Consider the following 25,183-nt stretch of genomic DNA (forward strand, 5'->3'; position numbering starts at 1 on the left):
TTTAGGCTACCTAAATCATATAAAATAAAAGTTTAGTACAAATTTTTGGCAGATTTTTTCAAATATTATTAAAGATTTTATATTTTCTATATTTCTACCAAAAGTATTAGTGTTTTCACACAAAGTGTCTTTTTAGAAATAATGTATAAATTCAAAATAAGTAAAGGATTTTTTTTACTTTTGACTAACCCCTGCAAAGGCCATAACATTGTCGGGCGATTACCTGCTGTATCTTCTTATAATATAAAGTACTAAGCTTTTTCTATTGTAGCGAAGGATCTCGCTAACCACTGAACCGATATGGTTCTCCTTTAGAGGGAAGCTTAGTATAAGCCCTGAGATGGTTTTAGGATATTTGATTTTTATAAATAAGTCTGGGCATAGTTTTAAGCTATTTTCTGCCCTTCAAATATAGAGTCCCTAGATGCTGTAGCCGCTAGTAATGACCATAAGGGGCGACCCATAATTCATTAAAACCTATCCAATCCTGACCTTAAGTAATAAACAAACAATTGAAAAACTTCTGCCTTCCCTCAGTTTAATTTTATTTCCAAAAAGTTAAGAGGGGAGGTTTCAGTGCGCAACTAGGTACTTTGGTATAAACGCACCAGAGTATTTTTTGCTAGACATTAGTTTTATAATAATTATGGAATAAATTACCGAATCATGAAGACTAGACAAGGCAAATTTGTTTCCGCCTAGTATTTACTCAGGATGGGAGGGGGGGGGGGTCATTTGAATGTAAATTACACTGGTACCCAAAGTTTTTAACACACGTTATTTTGAAAACTTTGGGTACTTTTATTGAATTTTGGTTGTTTGGGTAAAAACTAGCAGTCTCCAAACTTTTCAACAAAATGTTTCATTCACATAGTAGTTTGCTAATTTTTATAGGGGAGTTATATCAATTTACCGTCCATTATCTTATCCCTAAAGATCCCAGAGTTTTCTGGTTGTATCGAGAAATAGATTAAGTAAAAGTTACACAAAAGTAGAAAAAGAGATGGGTAGGTTTCTGGTAAAATCCGTAAAGGTTATCCTATTATATAAAGTAGTAAGCGTTTTTTGTCTGTCCCGAAGGATCTCGCTAACCGCTGAACCTATATTGTTCTCCTTTACAGTGAAGTTTCTTATATGTCCTGGGAAGGTTTTAAACTATTTTGGGGAGGGTGTCTTCACCCCCTTCCCCCCAAAGAAAAATATTTTTATTTTTTAAATTTTAAATTTAAAATGGGATGAGGTCCCCCTCCTACCTTAAGTGCCCCTAGATACTTCTAGGGGAGTAGCCGCTAGTGTGTTATAAGTTAAAAACAGTAGTAGAACGATAAAAATTTATGTTAACTTTTTTAAAAAAAATTTTTATCTATAGTTCTTTTCAATAAGAAATACACATATTTAATGAATATTGTCGTTTTTTAAGCCTTAAAAGTAACACACACCTTTACGAATTCTACCAGAAACCTACCCCTCTCTTTACAATATTGATATAAATAGAACTCGTTACTTTTTGACAACACGCTGTAAGTTTACTGTTATTTTCATCAAAAATAAAATCTTTGTTTTTTCTAAAACTAGCGGCTTCGCCCCTAGCATTTAGGGGCTTTGCCCAAAGAGGTAAATTTTAAAAAAAGTAGTACATTTGGTGCAGCACCAAAAAGTTGGTATCATCTGCATCATCAAAAACAATTGTTGGGAATTTTTTTTGGGGGGGGGTTGGGGGTGTCCCACCCACCCAAAAAATAGCCTAAAACCACCACAGGACCAGTTGGTATATTCCCTGAAGAGTAGAATCCGATCGGTTCAGTGGTTACCGAGATATTAAGGGACGGACGGACAGATAGACAGACGGAAGGACAGACAGACAGACGGACAGACAGACAGACATCGTTCTACTTTGTATTATAGATATAGGTCTGTCAATCTTATTTTTAGGTTAATTATGACATGCTTTTTCTACAAATATGCGTAATTTTACATTGAACATGGGGAGGGAGGGGACATTTGCAGATAAACAAATCTAACCGTGTACCTCAAACCTCTCCCCTCCTCCCTCCACCCTCAACATTTATATGCTAAAGTTAATTTTATTGTTCTATTCACGAATCTCTAGTACCTGGTACAAAAAAAAGTTTTATCAAATGGTCTCGAACTGGATTTCATAAAATCTCTTGCACCAAAAATCAATGTACAGAAGGGCTAGTTTTGACTATGATAATTGGGGATATACATAAATTTTTCTTCCATTGCATTGCATTGGCTAATTCACAAAAGTCATCAAACGTGTTGCTAAAGTCAAACTTACTTTAATTGTCAAAATCTATCAATGAGATACACTTTTAGTTTGGATCAAATATGAATGATTTCCGCCGGATTGAAACCAGTTCTAAGCAAAATTTTGAATATCAATTGGGATAAATTTTCACAGAAAAATATAAGAACAAGGATGACAACATCCATTAAAGCGAAGCACTGAAACGGTAGGACAAACGGACATTAACATTTGTATAGTGTCAGAACTGTATAATCAGAATATAAATGTATAAGAGTCGAGCCAAAATCTAAGTAAATTTGTTGAAAATACAGGATACTGTTTATGGACATACTTACATTTTTAGAACTTGATTATAGATTTGCTTCGCTTATAACATTATACTTTGTTGTCCCAGGAATTAATATACCAAAAATCAGATCAAGCGGATGATTAGATCACATGAAAATTTGTTGTTAAAAAAGTTAAAAAAATCGACATGTTTAAAATGGACGTATGGACATTCTGGTAATGATTATAGAGTTGCTACGCTTTCTAAATCGTACCTAACTACTAAAGGAATCACCATGCAAAGTTTGAAATCGATAGGACAATTCTAACATGCCTAAATTAACAAAAAAAAAGCTATCCGTTACGGACGGACGTACGGACGGACATACGGACGGACCGACCCTAATTATAGAAAAGCTTCGCTTTTAAAAAGTATCCCTTTTCTCTGTAATAGCATAAGATAAGTATACCATATTATTGCCCTAGATTACATTTTATTATTTTTAATTATAAATTTAATATGGTATAAAACACAGTATTTTCCTTAATTTTAAAATAAGAACTATTTAATTTATTAACTTTTTTGTATTTTTCCCCTTTTATCTTTATAATCTGGAAGAAGACAAAAGAACTTGTATGGCCCTTTAACCGCAGCAAAAAAAAATGCCAACAAGAAAAGTTATAAAACCTACCAAAACCAGATTCATTTAATGCGTAGTGGATATAATAAAAAGAAGATGGATTAAGTATTCTTAGCCCAGCACAGTAAAGTCCAAGCTTTTTATTTTAAGAGGGGGTAAAATGAAAGGTTTCAAAGGTTTGAGGAGTGTTATCTAATACATAATTTAAAATTTTGAGCGGGGAAAATTAAGGGATTTAAAGTTTTAGAGGGGGTAAAAAGCATTTTACCCCAACCCTTGGACGTCTAACGTCAAATATTAAATTTTCTTTATTCTTGTAGTTTTTCTATGTCCATTTCATTATGTAGGTTTTTATCCACCCAATCAAAAATAGCTTAAAACTCAACCAAGAGTTATAGATTAACTTTTTCAAAATTTACATTTTTTTCTTTTGCCAGCTGTTTAAGAGAATTATTTATAGATATTCTTAGCTATCTACATAATAATTTTAACACTAAATTAATATTCTATATGAAAGCTAAGTAAATATGTATTTTATGTGTGTTTGACACATTACAAAGCTACATACCTAACTGTATACTAATATAGTTGTTTTTCTTATAATTGGGGAGTTTCATCAATTTATATTTCTTTGTCTTATCCCCTAGATCACTAGGTAGACTGTAGGTCTAAAACAAGAATGTCTGAGTAATTATAATTAGCCGAATGAGGTCAACAAAATTTTTAGAGAATGCGGAAAAATCTTAAATACTTTAGTTTTCACTCGGGGGGTAAAGGGGTGATTACTGATTATCCCCCCCCCCCCCAAAAAAAAATAAAGCTTGGCATCCTTGCCCAATGATATAAAGATTACCACCCCCACACCAAACAAAAAAAAATTATTTTGAATTCCCTCCCCCCTTGGGAGCCCTTGCTGGTACCTATAGTTTTTTAGAGTTTAAAAACGAAAAAGCCTAAAAACTTTGGGTAGTTTGTAAACCATGATTGGTTGGTTTAAAATATGCTGTGTCTAATCATTTCCTAGATGGTTTTAATCTACAAAAAGGGTGATTTTGTTTATCACAATTGGGAATTTACATAAATATGCGTCCATTTTGTCTTAACCGGGCCTTGAGATCTAATGCTAAAAATAAACTTTTTAAATTTCAAAAATAAATAATAATAATAATATTGATATCATCTCATAAATTGTTGCTGTTATTAGAATAACATAAGATTGACGTCAAAATCACCTTAATAGTTTTAAATTATTATTAAAATAGAATTTTTTTTTAATATAATCGAAAATAATTATATGATAGACGTAAAAAAATATAATTAAATTGCTTTTTTAGATCATGCATCGAGAGGAGGGCAAAACGGCGAGATTATATACTCTGACTTTAACAAGTATTCTTCTATGTTGGTCTCCTTACTATCTCTCTTGTATTGTAAGGTAATTTATTTATTACTAGCCCCTAGCCTCCAGGGGCTTTGTTTTTGTTGGGTTTGGGGGTGTCCCACCCCATAAGAAAATAACTTAAAACCACCACAGGACCAGTAGGTATATTCACTAAAGAGTAGAACCCATTCGGTTCAGTGATTACCGAGATCTTAAGGGACGGACGGACAGACATCAAGCTACTTTGTATTATAGATATTACGAGTAGTAGAACGCGTTAATAAACTTTAATGGTCATTGTAATTAATTTCAATGTTTCCTCCCTACTTGAATTGGTTGATGTGAAAACCACTAGTTTCATAAGTATTTTTACATAAGATTAATAAATACATTTAATAAATATGATGAATAAAAATGCTTATAATATGAGTAATGCAGACATGTCTGAATAAGCAAGAACAAAAAAACATTGGGGATCAGACAGGGACATGGAAAGACAAATAAAAAAAATGATGTCATTAATATTTTATCAATATAGAGAATTTATAGTAGATATAGGTTTCTTGTTGTAATACATAGATTGTTATTGATAAAGATGTAAATATAGATATAAAAGATAAGAAAAAATCAAAAATTGATGTTGTGTGTTATGAAGAAAATTATTTGAAAATATTATTAGAGCATTTATCTCTTTCCCAAGACAGACAAAGAGATAGGTTAGATAAGAAGCCGTAGGTAGGTAGATATGGATTTAGGGTACTTTCCCTCATAGTGCTCATTGAGAAACTCGCCCTCTCGATGGGTTCCAACCCTACGGGATGACCCTCTACTGATTAAAACCTTACCTAATCTAACCTCTAAGGGACTAAGACCAATGCGTGTAAAAAATAAGCTATGTGACGTCATAAAAATTAGGGATTATCCATATCTTTTTTTTAGAGGTTTTCTTTCCCACTTCTCCTCTCATCTCCCTCATTTTTATGACGTCACATAGCTCATTTTTGACGCACTTTGGTCTTTAGGTCCTCTAAGGTAAAACTCAAATATATGATAAACTACCCCCTTCCCCCAAATAAGTGTTGGGGGATGTTTTTAAGTGTTTGCGAGGAACTTTAAGGGAAATCGCCGGATATAGATATAGAGAGATTAATAGTTATATAAAAGTTTGTTAGTTATAGAGGCACAAAGCCACACATTTCAATAATAATTTTTTGGGATTTATCTTGGGAGGGTTGTGGTACCCTCCCCCAAAATAATTGTAAACCTTCCAGGGACCTATGAGAGGCTACCCTGTTAAGTAGAACCCGATCGGCTCAGCGGTTAGCGAGATCCTTCGGTACAAACACACAGACAAATAGACATACTGTTGCTTTAGTATAAGGATAACTAAATTCTTTATATGCAGTATTTACTGCATTTATGCAGTCCTCTATTTCTAATAAATGTATATTATATGTTAAAGGAGATGAAAGCATTTATACGCATTTTCTTCAGACCCGGCACAAATCATCATTATTGATATTCAATATCGATCAACTGAAAATTAATTACCCATTCTTTCCCTAATTTCCGAAGTTGTACGACAGATAACCCAACACAACTAACTATTGCAATAGCTATTTTCAGCTACTCCGGTCAAAGGGAAATTGGAACTCCATTTAATAAAACGTAAAAATAGCTTAATTTATAAAAAAAACAATAGATTTTTTTGGAAGTTTTAAGGTTTTTTAAGATAGTAGTGAATATTGAGATAGGATGAGGGTGATACGTACAAAATCGGAAACTAAGATTCAGCTGGTCTCAATATCATTTATTTATTTATTCTATCTACAATGCGTACATATGGTATTAACGCAGCTTTTTTATTAAAAAAACTAGCGGCGGCGGCAACCCATAACGATTCTAAGGATTAAATCTACACACAAAATAGCCTAAAACAATCCAAGGACCTATGTGAAGCTTTTCTTAAAAAGAAAACTCAATCAGTTCAGTAGTTGTTGAACTCTTAAGCTTCGGGCATAAAAAAACTTACTAATTTATATAATTAGTTTAGCGGCTATGCCCCTAAAGGCTTCTAGTGGCACTTGAGGGGAGGGAGGATGAGAGACCGAGGGTAAGTCGAACCTTCCATTGTTGTATAAGAAGCTTCTCTGTTTAGGAGAATCCTATCAGTTTAGTGGTTGGTTAGCATAATTCTTTGGTACACACAGATAGACAAATAGAAACATAGACATTCTGTTACTTTTATTTAAAGACTAGCGGCTGTGCCCCCTAGAGGCCTATAAAAATGTTTTTTTTTATATTTGTAAAATATGTCTATGTTGCGTTAGACGTTTATGTTTGCGTTGTTGCGTTGAACTCTCTTTCTAAAATCAAGAAACGTAAAAAAAATTTCGATTTTTTGTGATTTCTCTTTGGAGGTTGGTGTTACCCTCCCCCAAAATAGTTAAAAACCTTCCCGGGACCTATGAGAATATACCCTGTTAAGAAGAACCCTGTCGGTTCAGCGGTTAGCGAGATCCTTTGGTACAGACACACAGACAAACATCCTGTTTTATTTTTTTATAAAGATAATTTTGAATTTAGATTGGTCCCGGAGCTGCCCCTGCTGCCTTCCTGGTTTATCCAGCTGGTGATGTCTCCCTGCCTCCTGTATCCACTAATATCCTCCTTCATATTTAGATTGGTCCCGGAGCTGCCCCTGCTGCCCCCCTGGTTTATCCAGCTAGTGATGTCTCCCTGCCTCCTCTATCCACTCATATCCTCCTTCATATTCGCATGCAGAAACTCGAAAATCAAGAAAGAGTTGAAAAGAATATTTCAGGTATTAATTATTATGGTTTTTTTCTAGCGTTTATGTCACTAGAGGCCTCTAGGGGTTCTTGAAGGAGGGGAGGTGGTGAGTCGACCTTTACTTAATTGTAGTTTTATAAGAAAAATATAAGGTTTTTTTGTGGGGGGAGGGGGGACGTAATTTTTTGCAGGCCCACACTCGACAAACCCCAAACTGTCCAGTTTTGAGCAAGACGATTCCAGTTACGTCATATACGTTTGGGGAAAGAAAAAGGGAAGGGGGGAAGAAAATCTCTTCAAAAGAGATGGGAGAAAAGGGAAGAGATTTTCTTCCCCCTTCCCTTTTTATATGACGTCACAGGAATCGTCTTGCTTAAAACGGGATAGTTTTGGGTTTGTCCCACACTCCCCCAATGCAATGGAGTAATAAATGTTTTAGTGAAAAGGGAAAACATTGTTGTCTAGCGGGTATCAAGATCTTAAGCTATAGACAGATACACGCAGGTTTATCCTGTCACTTTTATGTAAGGACAGCAGAGTTCCATCTGCATGTCAATAGATTATTATTTGGACAAAATGTCTTGTTTTTCTGTTTTCTTCTAGCTATTTTTCATGTTTAATCTACAGTATCTTGATAATACATAAAAATTTTTGTTTTTTAAATCTGATAGATTTGATATTATTGTATAAATTATTTTCTTGTCAAAAATTCATAAATCATTCAGTGGTATTCGCACATTCTTACTTAATTTTATGGAGTTAGTAAAAAAAACATTTGGCTACCAAATCATATTATTACTAGCAGCTACGCCCCTATCATCTAGGGGCTCTATTCTAATGAGTATGGAAAGGCTGACAATTAGCCTAAAACCATGATTGGATTTATGTGATGCTTCCCTGAAAAGGAAAACTCAATCGGTTCAGTAGTTATTGAAATCTTGAGCTACAGACAAAAAAACCTTACTACTTTATATAATACCATCGGCTTCGCCCCTAGTCTCTAGGGACTTTGCCCCAATAGGTGATCAAAAAATTAAGGCGAAATTCGTAAAAGGACCAAGGAAATCTTCAGCAAAAAAAAAAAAAAAAGGACCTAGGAAATCTTCAGCAAAAAAATAAAAAAAGGACCTAGGAAATCTTCAGCAAAAAAAATGGGTGGGGGATTTTTTTGTTTTTTGGGGGGGTGGGGGGTGTCCCAACCTAAGAATATAGCCTAAAACCACCACAGGACAAGTAGGTATAATCCCTGAAGAGTAGAATCCGATTGGTTCAGTGGTTACCGAGATTTTAAGCTTCAGACGGACGGACGGACAGACGGACATACATCATTCTACTTTGTATTATAACATAGAGAAAAAAATAAAAGAGAGGAATCGAAGCAACTAGAAGACGAAAATAGGCAGTGGGCCTAGAGGCCTACTCAGCGCTATTGCCGCGCTAAAATTTATTGATATTCCACTACTTTTCAAATGGGGGGATTAAAAATTATTAAAAAAAAAATATTTTTTTACTTTTTACTATTTCCATATTTAGGGCAAGAATATTAGATTAGATATTTTTGTTTTAATGTTTTAATTAAAAATTACATAGAAATTTATTTTTATTTAAAAAAATTTGTTAATGAAAGAAGAATCCTTCTATTTCTAAAAAGGGGGAAATTTTTATCATAATAAACATTCAGCTGATTCTGACCGCCCACGCTGTTTGCTAAATATTGCTTTTCTTTTTATTCACATTATTATTTATGATTGACTTACAAAAAGCCCTGGGCGGTTTTTGATTTTCGTCTGCTTCTAAATTTAGGGATGGGGAAGTAGTATTTTAACATGAAAAAGGGGTGAGTATTCATCCTCTTATCCTTTTTCCTTATGTATTATAAGAAGAAGATAAATTAAGATGGATGTTATTGCTTAAGATATAGAATTCTAAGGCATAGATTATCAAAAAAGATGGCATAGCAGAAAAAAGTATTATATTTAAATATATATTAGGTATTAGTATACAATACATACCCAATGATGATACACAGAATTACCCCTTCTGTACATTATAACCCTAACTTAATGAACCAACAAGTCCAACAAAGTCCCAAAGTTTTAAGCTACAAAAAAGAAAATATTTTAGTACCTAAATTATAGAAACGTAAAATTGAGTAGAAAATATTTTATATTTTGCTACTTAGAAATATTAAAAAGATATTTGTTTTTTTTAGGGATTTAGATATTTATAAGATTCTTAACATATTTTATACAAATCTTTAAAAGCGAAGCTTTTCTATAATTAGGGTCGGTCCGTCCGTTCGTCCGGAACGGATAGCTTTTTTCATTAATTTAGGCCTGTTATAATTTTCCTATCGATTTCAAACTTTGCATGGTGATTCCTTTAGTAATTAGGTACGATTTAGAAAGCATAGCAACTCTATAATCATTACAAGAATGTCCGTACATATGTTGATTTTTAAACATGTTGATTTTTTTTCTTTTTTATCAAAAAATTTTTATGTGATATAATTATCCGATTGATCTAAGTTTTGGCATATTGATTCCTGGGACAACAAAGTACAATATTATAAGCAAAGCAACTCTATAATCAAGTCATAAAAATGTAAGTATGTCCATAAACATTATCCTGTATCAAGCAGTTTTTCAACAATTTAACTTACAATTTTTGCTTCGACTCATATACACTTATATTCTGATTATTCAGTTCTGACACTATACAAGTGTTAATGTCCGTTTGTCCTACCGTTTCAGTGGTTCGCTTTTATGGATGTTGTAATCTTTGTTTGTAAATAATTTAATTTTTATATAAGTTATTTAGTCAATTTAATTTTATAGGAAAAATATTTAAAAAACAATTTCTTTTAAAATATTTAAGATATAAAATATTTGTTAAAAGCTATTTGGAAATCGTAAAATCCGACTTAAAATAAGGCACATAATCTAGATTATGATATGTTTTCAAATCTGATGTTTTCCGCTGGATTAGAACCGGTTCGGTGCTATAAATAATATATAGTATAGACAATTTTTAACAAAAAAATAAATCCTTGAATAAATCATAAATTGAACCTATAATTTTTTTTCTATTCGCGTAATATTGTCGGGTATAGTTCCTTTCGTGGCAACGCCTCTTAAGGAGCGTTTCTTCATATTTTCACAGTAGGTTTTCTCCTATTTCTAGACCCTACGGGGGGCTCTAACTCTGCGGGGCAATCACCTAATCTAACCTAAAATAACATATCAAATGCCATTGTAAAAATACGACGAAACGCCCCTTAAGATGCGTTAGGACGAAAGTGACTATACCCAAATTGTCTATAATTCATTGCGATAGATAACTGATACAATAAATCAGTCTATTCGTCAGATATTTAATTTTATTGTAAATACCACAAACCTATAAACAACTCACGTACCGATACATTAAACTTTAAGAATAGTTATTTCTCGCATCGTATTATAAACAGATTTCCGCGGATATAGAATGTACAATTATGAGATTAAAACTAGTTATTTCAGCCCCGAGGTGCCGAAGGCACCGGCTAAAAAAACTGGTTTTAATCTTATGACTGTACATTTTTATATTCGTAGGAAACTGGATATAATACGATGCTAGACATAGTTTTTTCGTATGGATGAGAACCGGTTCCTATCCACCGGATTCGAATGAATACGAGTAAATAACTTCCCATCCAGCAATCCTCTCTGGGATATTGGACTCAAAACTGTACTGACATTTAAAGCAGCGTTGCGGAGCCGTTTGATTTTGGTGCGGCTCCGGTTCCGGCTCCGGCTCCGACTTTTGAAGGTTTTAAAAATTCAATTTTTAATAAAAATGGACTTGAAAACTTAAAAGGGACATTTGCACATGACAAAACAGAGTTACCAAATTATAATTTATAAAAAAATCTCTTTATTTATCTAGTCCGGAGCCGGAGCCGTTTTTTAACGAAAATTACGGCTCCAGCTCTAGCCTCGGCAAAATATGGCGGCTCCACGGCTCCCGGCTCCAGCTCCGGCTCCGCAACACTGATTTAAAGATTTATTTTATTAAAAACTTTGGGCACTATTATTAAATCTTGACTTTTATTCCAAACTTGTGAAAAATTAATCTACAGAAGGGGTAATTTAGTGTATCATCATTTGGGGATGTACATCTATAATGTCTTATACCCTAAGGTCCATGAGAACACTAGACAACAAAAGAATAGTTATTTCTCGCATCGTATTATAAACAGCTTTCCGCGGATATAGAATGTACAATCATAAGATTAATACCAGTTTTAATCTTTATATCATACATTTTTATATTTGTAGAAAGCTGGATATAATACAATGCTAGACATAGTTTTTTCGTATGGATGAGAACCGGTTCCTATCCACCGGATTCGAATAAATACGAGAAAAACTCATTCCTTTTGAGTTGAACAAAATGTAAATGAATGAAAGAAAAAAAGAATTAATTTATTTAAGTTTATACGGATTCTACTCTCTAATTTTAATCTCATTTAGACAAAAGAGTTTTAGCATAAACCTTAATTCATGCTTTTTTAGTAGCGAAGCTACTCTATAATTGGAAATGTCCGTATGTCTGTCTGTCTTAGTTTGGGGGTAACATGATTTTCTTGGCCCTATCAAAGACAAAAGGCTGAAATTTTATGAAAACATTCCCATCATTAAGGAGCACAATTAACTACAACACATCAATGGCGGTAGGACTGCCTTTTAGCAGGTTTTAGGCTATTTTTATATGTTTTACATACTCCCCATATCTTTAGTAATTTTTGGTCCGATTTTCAAACTTTTTGCAATCACAGTATCAAAATATTTTTTCCTATTGTTATGCATATATTTTAATAAATACACTTTAAATCTACTTGTACGTAGTCCCATCCACAATTTTTTAGTGCTTCGCTACTTATGGATGTTGTCATCCTTGCTTGTATCCAAGCGGATGCATTTTTTTAATGAAACACACTTTTCACTTTGAACAATTAGTTTAATGAAAAAAAATTTCCTTGAAACCACTTTTTAAAGGAACACAGATTTGTATGTTAATGAGATGTGCCTGTTTATAGGTCAAGACATTCCTTATAAATAAATGCCATACAAAAGATATAGTTCAATGAAAAAAAATATTCATTTTGCCGTGTTTAGTGCCCTAGAAAAATGGGGATAGATGTCACTGTTTTTGGCCTACCTATTCTATTGGCGTCATATTAGAGGGAAAGAGAAAGGGAAGATGGAAAGATACATCCTAGAAAAGAGATGGGGTATAGGGTATTTCCTGACGTCAACAGAATAGGTAGGCCAAAAGCAGTGACATCTATCCCCATTTTGCTAGGGCGCTATAAACAGCTACAATATTCATTTGCCACTATATGAAAATTATTATTTGCCTACAAGTTATTTGTTATTTTAGACTAGTCGAAGTGTAGATGAGCTGAGCGGTCTGCCGCCTCCAGGTACCCGCAGGCTGGCCAGAAGTCTGTCTGGCAAGGATGCGGCGAACCTGTCAACAAGCACAGCTACAAGTCGGGCAGGTGAATATATTTCTAACTCATTAGCTGAGTTTTAGTTCATTAACTTCCGCCCAAACTGCATAAACTTAATCATAATTTTATGTAACTTGGAATCGTCTTTTCGATTTAAAATCTTAACTGAGGATTCTTATAACAATAAGTAATAATGAGAAAAAAGTATTAACTCTGTAGCTATTACCAGATAGGCCATACGTCCAAAATGAAAGTTTTCGATTCCCAATATTCAAATTATCGAGCTACGCCCTATTGACAACCCTGTTTATTAAAAGCAAAGCATTTCTTTAATTAGGGTCGGTCCGTCCGTAACGGGTAGCTTTTTCCCCGTTAATTAAAGCACGTAAGAATTGTCCTATAGATTTCAAACTTTGCATGATGATTCCTGTAGTAGTTAGGTACGATTTAGAAACCGTAGCAATTTTGTAATCGTTACCAGAATGTCCTAAAAATGTCAGTATATCCTTAAACAGAATTCTGTATTTAAGAAGTTTGCAACAAATTTACGTATAATTTTGTCAAAACATATATATTTATATTTTATATATTCAGTTCTGACACTCTGCAAGAATTAATGTTCGTCTGTCATACCGTTTCAGAGCTTCACTTTTATGGATGTTGTCATCCTTGTTTGTTATTAACAAGTTACTTAACATTTTAGTGGTTGTTTGAGAGTAAAGAATAAGATATGTATAATAAGGTCAGAAACTAAGCATCTAGCATGAAACCTGCCCATAGGTCAGTTGAATTTGAGTTACCGATAGTGTACACAGTTTCCTCGGTGTTTCCTCATCATATCTCAATATTTACTAGTAGCTTATAAACTTCAAACTTAAACAAAAAAAAATTGAATGTATAAACGATTTATGCATTATATATTCAAAATTAGATTTTTTTGGAAGTTTAAAGCTTTTTTAGCTAGTAGTAGATATTAAGATAGGATGAGGAAACACTGAGGAAACTGTGTACACATTCGGCAACTCAATTTCAGCTGACCTGCCCATATACTTCAATTTTAATGCAGGAATATAGGGAAAGGACAAAGGATGATAAATATATTCCCATATTTAGGGGTGGGAGAATTTAGTTCTATTTATCGTCTATTGCCCTCTCTCTTTCCTCTTTTATCTTTATTATAACATAACCCTTTACCTATCATATAATTAGAAAATAGAAGGTATAGTCTTTAAATTGATTTAGTTTTTTTATAACTTTATATTATTATTTTTTAGGGAGCCGAGCCAATAGTTTTAAAGATACAAAAGTAAAAATCCGCCGGTTTGGTACAAATGGAGTGGGCAAAGAGGGGAACTCTTTGCTTTATATTAAATCAACAAGGTAAATTCAAATCTGTACTCTTTGCTTTATATTAAATCAACAAGGTAAATTCAAATCTGTTTGTTTATCTGTGGTGGTGTGAGGGGGGGGGGGTGTTATCACCCCCTTATAAACGAAATAGGAAAACCTGCCTTCCTCTTTTTTCACCCACTATTGGTTTCCCAAATACCTAGTAACTTACAATGTACGCCACTTTCTATCTAACTATTTATCTACATATTTATCTACCTAGCACCTCCACCTGCATTCAAACTCTCTATCTATCTATATAACTATCTATCTATCTAGCTATCTAGCTATAATTCTATCTATAATTCTATCTATCTATCTATCTATCTATCTATCTATCTATTGTAGATCATCAGTGTCAAGCACAGGAACGTTTAGTACCTCCACCTGCACTCCAACTCTCTATCTATCTATCTATCTATCTATCTATCTATCTATCTATCTATCTATCTATCTACCTACCTATCTATCTATCTATCTATATATCTATCTATATATCTATCTATATATCTATCTATATATCTAACTATCTATCTATCTATCTATTGTAGATCCTCAGTGTCAAGCACAGGAACGTGTAGTATCTCCACCTGCATCCCAACTCTCTATATGTCTATCTATCTATATATCTATCTATCTATCTAACTATCTATCTATCTATCTATTGTAGATCCTCAGTGTCAAGCACAGGAACGTGTAGTACCTCCACATGCATCCCAACTCTCTATCTGTCTATCTATCTATATATCTATCTATATATCTATCTATCTATCTAACTATCTATCTATCTATCTATTGTAGATCCTCAGTGTCAAGCACAGGAACGTGTAGCACCTCCACATGCACTCCAACTCTCAAGCACAATTCTTCCATAAGAGATGATAGGTTCTCTAATGGGGAAGCATCCTGCTAAATCAGAACTTGCCAAGCATAATTCAATTGAGAAACAAATTTACCAAAATGAACTAAAAAGAACTTTAATTAGATTATATCTAAGCTTCAAAGTGATTAATCTGAATTAAAACATGGTCTTTGCATTTTAAAGATTTTAAGGAATAAGAAAAATTAAGCTTTCCTAGTTAAAAACCAAAGAAAATTATGTTTTTTATTTCTTAAGATAAAATTATTGTCAGTAATATTGTGCTTTCGCATAAAGAGCATGTTAAGCACTGATAAACCCCTCCTCTTTATATTTTTTGACAAATTGACAATTATTAGAATGAGGTTATTTGTTTCCTCTGTGTACAGGGTCTGAACTTGCCCTGCTGGGCTTCCTATTATACCCATTATAACCTAACCTAACCTGACCTAAAATAATAATTAAACCCACAGGGGTTATCATTGCTCAAAAGTGTTCTTTGTGTGAAATCACCGAATGTATAATATTTGTTTAGATAATTAGATGTTGATGTTGAATCAAGATTAATATTTTTTAGAAAATCTATTAACTGTTAAATTTTAATTGTAAAATATTATATCCAATTTTTTATGGAATTTTACAAAATTTAGTCTTCCCCAAATTATAGTCAAAATAATATTCTTCCAATTTCTTTAATAAGTTAGTTCTGCTTTTAAATAAAACAGATGATCAAGTTATAAGCAATATTTCTCTTTTTAATACTCTCAAATTCAATATAGCTATTTGGTTTATTGTCTTATTGTCAGAACTTTAGTATTATAACTAAAACTTTTCTGGATGATAGAAAATTATGGGTTCGATTTTGTACAATTTGGTTTTATCGAGTTTTAGAAATATTTATATATCATAAAAAGGCTTATTTACTAAAATTTTTAAAACTAAGTGAAACAGCATTTGACACTGTACTATTCAACATTGTGTACACTCTCGGACTTCAGGGTAACTGTCACTGAACAAAGAGTCTTAAAAATCAGCCATGTAACATCATAAAAATGAGGGAGATGAGAGGAGAAGTGGGAAAGAAAACCTCTAAAAAGAGATGGATAATCCCTCATTTGTATGACGTCACATGCTGATTTTTGAGACACTTTTTTCAGTTACGACTTCTGGTATCTGTAATCATTTTTATTTCAGCCTTTTGGCATTGAGATTTTAAATTTTTTTATAAATGAATTTAAAAAACAATTTAAATTATAATTCTATATGTAAATAATAAATAGTTAAATTCGACTTTTTGAGGCATTTACACTACTTTAATATTATACATCTATGAAACCTATATAAATAAAGCGAATTTTTTGACTTGAAAAAAAAATATTTTTTGACTTGTGTATCTATATAATTGAATAAATGTATAGTAATGTAAGTTAATTGGACTGTTTTCCTCAAAATGTCGAGCGAGCACAGAAATCCCCAACTTTTTTTTGGACATAAATGGGTATTTTTTCCTAAGTCTTGTTGCACTAACCCTACGGGGCTACTCTGGCCCCAATATAATATAACCTAACCTGGCTTGAATAATAAAAAAATACGGGAAAGAGGGGGTTTCTGTGCTCCACAAGGCATTTTGAGGGAAACCAATTTTAATTGTAAAAATAATGTTGAAATTCAAGAATATATGTTTCTCGTATTCATTCGAATCCGGTGGATAAGAACCGGTTCTCATACATACGAAAAAAAACTATGTCTAGCATCGTATTATATCCAGCTTTCTACGAATATAAAAATGTACAATCATAAGATTAAAACCAGTTTTTTTAGCCGGTGCCTTCGGCACCTCGGGTCTAAAAAAAAATGGTTTTAATCTTATAATTGTACATTCTATATCCGCGGAAAGCTGTTTATAATACGATGCGAGAAATAACTATTATCTCATCTCGTATTTAAGAAAGTATTTTCAACTCGGTTCAGAACCGGTTTTTATCCAGCGGAAAACGAACCGGGTTCGGAACCGCGTTAGAAAAAAAAATATTTTATAATTTTAGCCCTCTCTATATATCAGACTTCAACAGAACTTGAATATATTTTTCAAATCAGTATTATAACAATACCAAAAATAGTTTAATTTTAGTTACTTTTTAGTTTAAAGGACAATCAAGTTATAACGCACAAGAAAAAAATTCTCTCCCAGTTGCCAATAAAATTAAATCCTGGTATCTTTATAGCCAAAATCAATATTTAATTTTAAAACAAGGATATGCAAATCCATACGTAGCGCAGAAAAGTAAAGTGTAAAATATAATAATAAATAAGGCAAGAAGTAGCAAGCCTTCTGTTACCATGCACAGACAAAAGTCGTGCAATCAAAGGGTTGATCGTGTGTTGTATCCCGTCCTCTATAGGCTATCCTACTATGTGTGTGTGTGTGTGTGGTTGTGTGTGTGTGTGTGTGTGTGTGTTTGCACTGGTACATACAGGAGTTTGTGCTTGCTCAGGCACGGTGATTTACTAACATTTTACTGGACGTTATTTGTTTTATTATAGAGAAGCTGCGCTTTATATTAAAATTGTTGCTATATGTACTATGTATATATGTAAAGAATAATGAATGTATAACTATAATATTATATTGCTATAGTGATAACCTAACCTAAAAAATATATTTATGTATAGATCCTAAACTTTGTCTTTTTATCATAAGAACAATGATGACAACACCCATAAAAGCGAAGCTCTGAAACCGTAGAAAAAAAACGGACATTAACACTTGTATAGTGTCCGAACTAAATAATCAGAATATCAATGAATAAAAGTCAAAGCAAAATTGTGAGTAAATTTGTTGAAAAACTTCTTGATACAGGATAATGTTTACGAACATAATTACATTTTTAGGACTTGATTATAGAGTTGCTTTGCTTATAATATAATACTTTATTGTCCCAGGAATCAATATACCAAAAATCAGAACAATCAGATAATTAGATTACTTAAAAATTTGTTGTTAAAAAAGTAAAAAATCAACATATTTAAAATTGACGTACGAACATTTTGGAAATGATTATAGAGTTGCTACGCTTTCTAAATTGTACCTAACTACCACAGGAATCACCATGCAAAGTTTGAAATCGATAGGACAATTCTAACATGCCTAAATTAACGAAAAGAGCTATCCGTCTCGGACGGACGGACCGACTCTAATTATATGAAAGCTTTGCTTTTAAAAATAAATAAGTAAACCCACTCTATAAGTCTACATTTGTATTGAATCTATCACGAAACCTATCTTAAATAGCAGTTGAGAAAAATAGCGTTACGGACAAAGTATAACATAACTAATAAAAAGAAATGTTGAGTTGGTTTTATCTTAATTAATTCTTCTACAGAACAGAAAGTGTAAATTGATTTATAAAAAAAACTGTTTTATAATCCTTTTCTTAGAAGCGAAGCTACTCTATAATTCGCTTTGTCTGTCCGTCAGTCAGTCAGTCAGTCCGTAACGCTATGGGGGAAACGTGATTTTCTCGGCTCCTATTCAAGATAGACAGCTGACATTTTTAGTGAATATTCTCATGACATATGTCCATCTAAACTATACATTGTTTTGTCCATCTGTCTGTTATTTGGGGTGCTAGATCGATTCCTAGATTTTCGTGATGTTCTCAACTCCTTTTCAAGATACAGGGCTGAAATTTTCAGGGAATAATTAATTTTATATTCTACATATTTTCCCCAAGTTTTATTAAGATTTTTTTTATCTATTGGGGTGCTAGATCGATTCTTAGATTTTTAGGTTTTCATGGTTTTCTCGATTTCTATTCAGGACTGACGGCTGGAATTATCAGGGATTGAATATGCTCATATTCTACAAATTTTCATTAAGTTTCATTAAGATTTGTCTATTAATTGCGGTGATAGATCGATTCCTAGATTTTTTAAGTTTTCATGATTATAAAGTTTTTCCTTATTTTACATTTATAATTTTTGAGCTTTGCTACTTATAGATGTTGTCATCCCTGTTTTCTTTATAATTGAGAAATAAACGCCAGTCAGCAAAATGGTTTTAGATTAAAGGTTAAGGTTGGTGTACCCTTTAAAACGCTCATTAAAAGCAATAAATGGCTGTGCACAGGGTTTTGCAAGGGATGTGTGAACTCTTCAGGGGGTGAATTATTTAAATATTTAAGGGGTGTCTGCCAACCCAAGCACCACACCGCAAGGTTATGATAAATAGATAAAAAATCTTCGGGTATACTCCCTTTCGTGGCCACGCACCTTAAGGGGCGTTTCTTCGTATTTTTCACAGTAGCTTTTCTCCTATTTCTAGCCTCTGCGGGAGGCTCTAACCATGCGGGGGCTAATTGCCTAACCCTGAGGGGCAATCACCTAACCCAAAAGCCATTTTGAAAATACGACGAATCGCCCCTTAAGGTGCTTTGCCACGAAAGGGACTATACCCAAAAACTTTTTATTTTTTTTAAGGGGTTGTAGTTACCACTGAAATCCTGTCGAAAAAAATCTATGTTGCATTTTTTTTATCATTAATTATTTTTTTGTAACAAAGTGCATAAGTCTAAGGTATTAATAATCGGATTGTTAGTATGACTAAAAATTGATTTTTTTTCTCTTTCGAGGTTAATTCTTAAAAAACTTTTTGGTTCACTGCCTCACTAAAATTAGTGAGACTCGTCAAAATATTTTGTGAAAAATCCTCCAAAATCGGGTGAAAAATCTACAAAAATTAAATAAAATCTAGGGTTATTAACATAAGATTTTGTTTGATTTTTGTAGATTTTTATCCCCTTTTTTAGATTTTACTGTTATCATGAGTTGTGGAAGTCATATATATGTATTTTAAGCCCCATTCAAGTTTCAAAAGTGACTTGGCTTTAATGGCTGCCGGCGCGCGGGGGGTATAAGAAGTGCCCACCCCCTTATAAAACCAAAAATTTAAATTCCTTCAAACACAGGTATGTTGCATATCAAAATGACCGCATTGAAATGCTGATTACGAATCTGAAAATCGTTTTGAAAAATATTGCTCCTAGATCGAATAAGATCTCATTATGAACCTAAAAACAGCTGATTTAGTCAAAATTGTTCATTTTGGTAGGTTATTTAAAAATCATTTCAGACTGAATCAATAGTTTTCAAAACGGTTTTCAGATCTGTAATCAGCATTTCAATACGGTCATTTTGATATGCAACATGCCTGTGTTAGAAGGAATGCGGAAAGGGGCCCGACTGTAAAGGGTTAAAACATCCTGATTTTATCTTTTTAAGGCTTTTATTGTATATGATATAAGTTATTAGGTATCCTGTTCATCTGATTAGAGAAATGATGTTTCCTAGTACAACAAGGTATACTATTATAAGTGGATCACCTTTAAAAATGTATGTGTGTTCAAAAACTATATCATGTATTTCTTCAATTTTGCAAGTGTTTATGTTTGTTTGTCAACCCATATGATTTTAGAACTTCGTGTTCTGGGTGTTTTCATCGTTTTTTTTTATTTTTATCTGCAGACTTCTGTTTGCAACCTGTGTTGACTATGTAAGACTAAACTCTTTAGTGAAGTCCCTAGAGAGACATTTGTTGTAACTGTACTTCTCACATTTACTTTCATAATATTATATAATAGCAAGGATGACAACATCCATTAAAGCAAAGCAAATGAACATTAACATGTGTTAGCTACTCTCCATTTGTAATGTCCGTCCGTATAAAACATTTTGGAGGAAACGTGATATTTCTCGGCTTCTTATTCAAGGGTATATTTGAGTTCACTTTTTTTAGTAGCTTTGTCCGTCAGTCCGTCAGTCAGTCAGTCAGTCCGTAACGCTATGGGGGAAATGGGATTTATTCAGCTCCTATAAAAGATAGAATGCTGAAATTTTTTGACAACATTCCCATCATTAAGGAGCACAATTAAGTATAAAACATCGATGGCGGTAGGATCGCTTTTGAGCAGGTTTTAGGCTATTTTTGTATTTTTCACATTTTTCTCCATATATTTGGTGTTTATGGTCCGATTTCCAAAATTTTTTTAGATATATATATCAAAATTAAATTTCCTGTCCTTTAAAGAAAACAACTATGGCGGTCAAACTGCCTTTTAGCAGGTTTTAGGCTATTTTTGTATTTTTCACATTTTTCTCCATATCTTTGGTGTTTATGGTCCGATTTCCAAAATTTTTTCAGTTATACATATCAAAATTAAATTTCCTGTTGTTTAAAGAAAACAACCATGACGGTCAGACTTCCTTTTTGCAGGTTTATAGCTATTTTTAAATTTTTCCATACCTTTGATGTATATAGTCCAATTTTCCAAATTTTTTAAAGTTAAGGATTATTTCCACATATCTTTCGTGTTTTTGGTCCAATTTTAAAACTTTTTTGGGATATCAGTATCAAAATATTTTTTCCCATTGTTATGAGCATCTTTTATGTAATTTACTTTGACCGTCATCATTAAACAAAATAAAACAGGGTTTGGTGTTTATTTTCTCCAATAAATCAATTAATTTTGTGCTTCGCTACCATAGACGTCCAAGGGGGGGGTAATGGGGCGATTACCCCCCCCCCCCAAACGAATTTGGGGGTGCCGTAGGCACCCCCAAAATTTTTTTCATTTTACCCCCCCCCCCATTTAAAATTTACCCCTACCCTGGGGGTGCCGTAGGCACCCCCAACCATTTAGGAGGGGGTATTTACCCCCCCCAAACAATTTTGGGGGGGTAAACACCTCCACCAAAATAGAAAATCTCTAACAAAAAAAATTTTTGCGCGCTTCGCGCGCATTTTTAATACTAAATTTTTGATAAAATTTAAATTACCCCTCCCAAAAATTTTACCCCGGGGGTAAATTTTAGGGGGGGTAAACAAATTTTACCCCTGCCAACAGATTTCAGGGGGGGTAATTACCCCCCCCAAGCAAATTTTACCCCCGGGGTAAAACTTTTGGGGGGGGTACAAAAGAAATTTGCGGCGCGCTTCGCGCGCCATTTTACCCCCCCCAAAATAAAAAGCTTGGACGCCCCTGTTCGCTACTTATGGATGTTGTCATCCTTGTTATATTTTAATTAAGATTTAACATTTAATTTAAGATTGGGGTGCCAGATCGATTTTTATATTTTTTAGTTTTCCTGATTTCCTCGACTTTTATTTCAGATGGACGACTGAAATTTTAAGGGGTTGAATAAGTTAAAATACTGCATGCTTAAATAAAATACTTCTATTAAGTTTCATTGAGATTTGCTTATTGTCTGAGGTGCTTGTTTGATTCCTAAATTTTCACATTATACATTCTAAAAAGTTTCGTGATTTATTTTAGTTTATTTTTTTATGACACTGCTCTATAGTTTATTTTTTCGGATGTCCGTCCATGATTTTTTAGCTTCGATACTTATTGATGTTGTCATCCTTGTTTACTGTTAGAACTTAAATTCTTAAAAAGCAGATAACAAAAAGAATGTTTTGTTATGACGAAGGGCATACGTAAAAATAGAATAAAAAGTGTTTTCTTTGACTTTTACCAACTAATTTGGTTAATTGTGTACAATTTGTCTAGTAAAAGGCAGGCAGGGAGAAGATATTGGAGGATAAGTTACACAAGTCCCCAAATATTATTAATTGAATCATCTTAATAGATGAGATGTCTTTTTGTACTTTTGTTAAATTATGATTGGTTGGTTTCAAACTAGTAGCGTCCAACCTTTTTGACCAGCAATTTTAATCAATCTTTTATATCATTAAAGGTGAAGTATATCGAATTATTGTCCATTGTCTTTTCCCTTAAGATCCTTGAGTGTAAGAGGAAACAGTTATGACTAAGTAATTATGACTATGACTAAGTAGAAAAAGTTAATAGTTATTTCTCGCATCGTATTATAAACGCCTTTCCGCGGATATAGAATGTACAATTATGAGATTAAAACTAGTTTTTTTAGCCCCGAGGTGCCGAATGCACCGGCTAAAAAACTGGTTTTAATCTTATGATTGTACATTTTTATATTCGCAGAAAGCTTGATATAATACGGTGCTAGACATAGTTTTTTCGTATGGATGAGAACCGGTTCCTATCCACCGGATTCGAATGAATACGAGAAAAACAATTATTCTCATGTGTACACCGACAAACGTAACGATGAAACAGCGTAAAGTGCCTCCATAAAAATAACGTCATACAATACAAAGTACCAATGACAGGCCAGTATAAATTGTTATTGGCCTATGGTAAATTTATACTGGCCTCTAATTGGTCACTTGTATTATATGGAGTCATTTTAAAGCGGCACTTTACGCTGTTTCTATGATAATATAACAAAAATTAATGTGTTAAGTTATATCTCAAAAAACGCGCGGCTAGAGGTAACTACACAGTAAGAACACACTTCTTTGTAGAAAATATATTTCGCTTTATTCAAGCCTTCTCAATTCTATAAACTAATAACCATATTTGCAAAAATTCTTAAGAAAACAACAAGCTTCATACTAGTTAAAATTAATATAAGTTTAACAAAACAGGTTAAAAATATTAAGTACTTTGAAAAAAGGAATTTTTTAAAACAAAATAAAATCCAAATCTTTTTATTTTGAAATATGGTGTACCTAACTGTTTGAGAGTTTATGTACAACTGAATTATTTATTGCAAAGAAAAGGGGGGAGGGTTAGCAGATAACAATTGGCGGTCAAATTTTTCAACAATGCAATGGTGAGAATTTAAGGTTAAGTTATATATTAGGAAATATAAAAACATATTACAAATTTTAGTAATTAGTGTAGTTTTGAATTTAACAATGCATTTGATGTATATTAAAAAATTAAACAAGAAATATAAAAAAACTGAAAAAACGGACTTATTTAACTTTCAGATCAATCTTGTGACCCGTGGCGTGTACAGGATTTTACCACAGGTTTCTTTTTCCTCAGAAGGTGAAAACTGCAAGTCAGGCCTTCCAATTTTAGATTAAAGGGGGTGTAAAACAACCCTGCATCCCTCTTCCAAGCGTTTATTTTAGAGAACGTAATGACAGAGAATTATACCATTTATTTTTCTAAAAGTTTGCTTGTTAACATTTTGTACAGAGAAAAAGTACATCTTGTACACCGACTACTTTTCAATATACAGGAAGTATTAATTAAATTATGTAAAGTGCGGTTGGTTCTATGTCAGAGATTTGCAGCCGCAGCCTCTTTTGCGGTTATATTTAGCCGCAATTTTAAAAGCTGATGAACTCAAAACCGCTTAATCATAAAAATAAACGGGCAGTTTCTTTCAATGGGCCTATTCGAGCACAGAGATGGATTCTTTTAAAAAATTTGCAAAATTGTTTTCGTGAAAAATCCACCAAAATCACTTTAAAAATCCACAAAAATTAAACAAAATTATAGAAGATTTTATTTAATTTTTGTAGATTTTTTATGTGATTTTGGAGGATTTTTCACAAAAACAATTTTTGCCCCACTAAGCGATTAGTGGGCCAAATTTATTTTAAGAATCCACCTCAGAACACTCCCCTCTTTAATTTAAAATAAATGGTTTATTTAGGTTATAGTGGGTAGGTACAAGGTAGACCTGTAGTTTTTTTAAGTACTATAAACTTCGCTTCCCTCATATATTTCACCATTTATTGAAATAATTAGGTCAGTCAGGGGTTTATATGCTTCTGAGGGAAAGCACCAAAAAACTTTTCATACCATTTTTAGACAACTACAAGAAAAGACAAGAAAAGCGGTTATCAAGCCATGCTGTTTATATATAGTATATATGTACAACATGATATAATTAACAAAAAGTTACTAATTATATGGAGATAATTTAATTATTCCCTGTTAATGATAGACAGATAGTTATGGGTAGCCAAGGTAATTTAGTTATATCTTGATAATTAAATATAACATAGCAAGGACAATTATATGCAAAATTTAACAGTAAATACATAAATATAATTATCTACTAGCGGCTTCGCCCCTAGCCTCTAGGGGCTTTTTTAAACAAGATGTATAAATACATCTTCTATTACCTACCTAGCCGAAAAAAATACGAATGGGTCGCAAATTTTCGCAAATAAATGGCGAATTCA

General features: G+C 32.9%; 1 protein-coding gene across 1 annotated transcript in view; it reads left to right on the plus strand.

The window, feature by feature from the left end:
* The window catches only part of LOC145312959 (uncharacterized), a 134,285-nt gene extending 116,505 nt beyond the window's left edge, over positions 1–17,780 (plus strand). The window contains exons 13-17 of the mRNA XM_080152171.1: positions 4,515–4,615; positions 7,244–7,385; positions 12,779–12,899; positions 14,126–14,231; positions 15,042–17,780. Of these exons, the coding sequence (XP_080008297.1) occupies positions 4,515–4,615; positions 7,244–7,385; positions 12,779–12,899; positions 14,126–14,231; positions 15,042–15,153 (582 nt within the window). The 3' untranslated portion in view covers positions 15,154–17,780. The remainder of the gene's footprint in view (positions 1–4,514; positions 4,616–7,243; positions 7,386–12,778; positions 12,900–14,125; positions 14,232–15,041) is intronic.
* The last annotated feature ends 7,403 nt before the right edge of the window (positions 17,781–25,183 follow it).

Source organism: Acartia tonsa, chromosome 3 (assembly GCF_053477335.1).
Source record: "Acartia tonsa isolate MP-2025a chromosome 3, ASM5347733v1, whole genome shotgun sequence".
In the NCBI taxonomy this organism is placed as follows: Eukaryota; Metazoa; Arthropoda; class Copepoda; order Calanoida; family Acartiidae; genus Acartia; species Acartia tonsa.